General features: G+C 28.9%; 1 protein-coding gene across 1 annotated transcript; it reads left to right on the top strand.

Annotated features, from left to right (window-relative positions):
* Positions 1 to 401: 401 nt before the first annotated feature.
* On the top strand, positions 402 to 1,065 carry LOC8273006 (14 kDa proline-rich protein DC2.15). The gene has a single exon (XM_002533248.4). It carries the CDS (start codon positions 499 to 501, stop codon positions 919 to 921), a length of 423 nt encoding a protein of 140 aa, XP_002533294.1. The 5' UTR covers positions 402 to 498; the 3' UTR covers positions 922 to 1,065.
* Positions 1,066 to 4,600: the final 3,535 nt, after the last annotated feature.

Below are 4,600 nucleotides of genomic sequence, written 5' to 3'. Positions count from 1 at the left end.
TTAATAGATGATTGACGCATATTTATTAATTTTAAATAAATGAATATACATCAATCGACTATACCTAAGTATAAAACACTCGAATACTAGTCATTCTCCTATTAATCACGGTGTATACACTAAGCCTAAGTGAGAATTTCTAAAAAAAATAAAATATACGGTATTTTATTGATACGAGAATACTTTTATTCCTTGAGTATAAAAATCTAAATTGATGTTTTAAAGTTTACCAAGAAATTGAAAAATAATAGTAAATATATATGAATAAAAAAAATACGATTACAAATGCCATCGTTTTCTGCTTCATTGCAATGCCAGGTTGTGCCCAATGACTTGACCCACATAAACCACATTTGAGAATTTTAAAAGGACTACTTGTACTTAATCTCCTTCTATATAAACCTTTAGCCTACTCCACAATTTCCATCAAACAAAGTGCAAAAGCTTATATATACCTTAAGAAAGAATATCCAAGAATTCTAAAAGCATTTTTGAGAAATGGCATCAAGAGCTTTAGCCTCTACTGCCCTTCTCCTCTCCCTCAATCTTCTCTTCTTCAGTTTGGTGAGCTCCACATATTGCCCACCACCTCCATCACCAAAGCCAGAACTCTCTAAACCTCACCCCAGCTACCCATCACCAGTGCCATCATCAAAGCCTACTAAATGCCCAAAGGATACCCTAAAGCTGGGTGTATGTGTCGATTTGTTAAAAGATTTGTTGAGTGTTACAATTGGTAAACCACCAAAGACCCCTTGCTGCAGCCTCATTGGCGATCTTGTTGATCTTGAAGCAGCTGTTTGCCTCTGCACCAGCATCAAAGCCAGTCTCTTGGGCATTAACCTAAACCTTCCTGTTGATCTGAGTTTGGTGCTTAACTACTGTGGCAAGAAGGTTCCTGAAGGATTCCAATGCCCATAAATCCACTTCACAGCTTAAATTCATTGCTTAAACTCGCGTTCTTCTTGTATTCTCGTTTGAGATGTTTTTGGCCTATTGATATGCCATTAACATTTAATCAATAAGTTATCATTAATAAATCATTACTTCTATTATTTCTTTTTATTAGAAAGTGACCAACCTACACGGTAATAAATTATAAATGTTATTCCCTTTCGTCTTTACTATATATAGGCATCGATAAGTAGAATAAGTCCTTAAAATAATTAGAAAAATAAATGTGATACATAATATAATCCTTTTTCATGTGATATTGATTTAAATGATTCGGTGTCTATGCAAACAATACAATGATTATTAGGACATAAATATCTCACCGAAGTTAATGGCTCTTGCTGTTGACTAAAGATATATTTTTACAGAAAATCTTTTAACAAAAACATTATACAAAGAATTGCTCCCCAAACTTCAGGGATCTGCTAAATATGGATAGTTGAATGTGCAAGGAAGTGGATAGATAGTTTTTTAATTTTCATTTAGAAGTGTTTGTGCCCAATTTTTAGAAGTTAGCCTCTATAATTAATCATGGTCTCAAATTAAAAGATAGTCCAAGCTAAAACGTTACAGAGTCCAGTATTTATGGAGCATCCGGTCCAAGATTACAAATAACGGGGGCATAGTTATCTAAGAAAATTAAGAAATGGAGGGAATGGAAAAGTTGCAGAAAACTATCGGAGAAGTGAAATTATGGTGCAATTTCTATTACAAATTTAGTGTATTGGATTTTTAGTGTTTGAATTATTTTTTTTATTCCATTAAATGTCAGAATCTACTAATTCATGTATACTCGAGTTTTTTTTTACGGGTTAAAATAATAATTTTACTTGTTTTACACATAAAATGACTTCAATATCCTTATTTCTTATTACTCATAATTTTTATTCTATTTCCTTTTTCTTCTTTTTCTTATTTATTTTCTATTAAATCTTTTTCTAACACTAAAAATGCAAAAAAAAATTGAATTAAGTTTTCTTTTTCATTTTTTATTCATCTTTTAAGGGGGAAAGAATATATTTTATTTTTATCGTTTTAGGTGCATGTAAAGAATGAAAAGAATAACAACTACTTTTTTAATAATCTTCCGATAAATAAAAAATGAAATTGTATTATTTTTTCTTTTAATTTCTTGAGAAATAAACAAATATTTAAAAAAAAAACTCTTGATATTAGATAAACAAAAGAAACGAAAAAAATAATAATAAAATTATTTTAAAAAATAGTATATTTAAATTATTTTATTGCTCAAAACAAGTCATGTAGATGTTATAACCTATAAAGTAAGATATTGTATTAAACATTTTTAGCAGGTTGAATATTTAATTGAACAAAAAAAATATCTTAAACATTAAAATAGAAAAAAAAGTTAAAGCACTGTGATTTTCCAATTTCTAATAACACCTTAGCATTTTTGTAGTTTCTTGTTATTTTTTAATTCCATTGGTACAGTTTATACTATCGTTCTGTCAATTTGTGCAATTAACTAGTTAGAAAATCAAGCTCTATTAACGTTATTATTAAAGTAATTCAATTAATTATTTAGTTGGGTTAGAAATGGAGTTTTCAAAAGATTCTATCCAGTCTCCTGCGTCTGATTCATTACAAATTCAACAAAAGTAAATATTTTTATTTCAAACCGAATTTGGAAATTCAGAGATTATATTTATTGGGTTAAAGAAAATCTTAAGTATGAATCCTCTTTCATGTAAAACTAAACAAGTTTATTTGAAATATCTTTAGAAGATCATGCATCTTCCACACTGCAAATTAATTAAAATGCTATGTTCTCCGGTGCCAATGAATTCATAAAACTTTAACAGTTTTAATAATATTATGTTCTTATATATTATAAGTGAAGAGATAATTCAGATATAAAACTATATTTAAATTGAGGTATACACTTATTATAAGAATAAATATGTAAAAATTAATAATATTATTTTAAGTACACATAATTAATTACTAGTTCTCAATTTGTTCATAAGTAAGCAGTACAATAAAATTGAAATAAAAGAAGAATAGCAATTATGGTGAGTTGGAATGCCAGGCCAATCACATTATAAAATGTGTCCTATGATTTCACGCGCAAAAAACCAAAATTAATAACCCAAAAAGAAAAGTAGCAATCCAATAATCATAAACCTAGAACAAAGAAAAGTACCTACGTGGGTGAGAGTAGTCGAGTGAATGGCTAATATATTCTTGGGAGTGGTGAACCTGTTGTTGGACAAGTATACAGTTATGGATCGGTCATGCCACATCTTCGCAATCTTGAATATACAGGCGATCTCTTATAAGTTTTCTTTATTTATTTATAACTTGGTGAGCTTATAGTTCGCTCGAGACAATCTATTTAGGTAAATATGTATTAAAAGTAATTTATATAAAAACAATTATTTTATCTTTTACTTAATCTCCATCTATAAAATCCTCCACTCACATAACCAATTTCATCAGCATCTCAAAACTATAAAAGAAATAGGACAATTATATCTCAAAAACCATCCAAGAATTTTAAGATTTTATTGAGAAATGGCTTCAAGGAACTGTAGCCTCCACTGCCCTTCTCCTCTCCCATCACCACCATCACCAAAGCCAAAGGTTCCTTCACCTCATTGTACATATCTATCACCAGTGCCATCATAAAAGCCTATCAAATGCCTAAAAGATATCCCAAAGCAAATTTATTCAAGGATTTATTGATTGTTATAATAGGTAAACCACCAAAAAGATCCCCTGTTGCAGCCCTATTAGCGATCTCGTTGATCCTGAAGCCGCTGTTTGCCTTCTCACTACCGTCAGAGCTAGTGTCTTGGGCATTAACTGGAACCTTCCTGTTGACTTGAGATTGTTGCTTAAGTACTCTGACAGTACCAGAGGGATTTAAATGCGCATAATTCAGTCCCTAAATTTCTAGTTAATAATTTTATTGCTTGGTATAATAATACTTGCGAATTAATGATGCTTCCATGAACAATAATTTTTATATTCAATTACTGCCATTCTTATTTTGATGGCCAGAAGGATTCTTGCTTTGTTCCATATATCTCCGTATCCATCGTTTCCATGTAGTAAAATAAAATAAGCTACTTTGTTGCTAAAATTTAAATAATTTAAAGATTTTATAAGTGTTAAGATGTAATTAACTGAATAGCTACTACTAATTATTTGATAATGGTTGAATTCAAATTCAATAAGATTCAACTTTTATTAAATTAAATTTTTACATTTTATTTATTTATTTATTCACCTCTTTTTTTTTTTAATTTAAGAATTAGCACTCATTTTAATAGTAAATACATATATCAACTTGAGTAAAGTTTTAAGTTTTAAGTCTTATTCCTTTCATTTGTAATTCAAAAAGATTTAAGCATTAGAATGGTTTTTCACTTAAAAAAAAAAAATTAAAGTGGTTTTAAATTTGAATATCTTCAAGTATCTAAGGACTTTATCATTAGCTCATTACGTGGAGGGTGTAAATAGACCTATTTAGAGCTTAATCGGCCCAATCTAGTCTGATTAATTAATAATATATACTGTTAAAATAGTTTATATTATATAAAACTATGTCAAATAAAATATTATATTTATATATATTATTACATTGTGTACATAGAAGAAAACTATCCGTCTTTCTTGCAAT

Source organism: Ricinus communis, chromosome 5, assembly GCF_019578655.1.
Source record: "Ricinus communis isolate WT05 ecotype wild-type chromosome 5, ASM1957865v1, whole genome shotgun sequence".
In the NCBI taxonomy this organism is placed as follows: Eukaryota; Viridiplantae; Streptophyta; class Magnoliopsida; order Malpighiales; family Euphorbiaceae; genus Ricinus; species Ricinus communis.
The sequence above is the reverse complement of the archived record's forward strand: the minus strand, read 5'-3'. Positions and strand labels throughout refer to the sequence as shown.

What these genes read in the sequence shown, in the direction of transcription:
- LOC8273006 (XM_002533248.4), top strand. Translation starts at nt 499, where the DNA reads ATGGCATCAAGAGCTTTAGCCTCTACTGCCCTTCTCCTCTCCCTCAAT.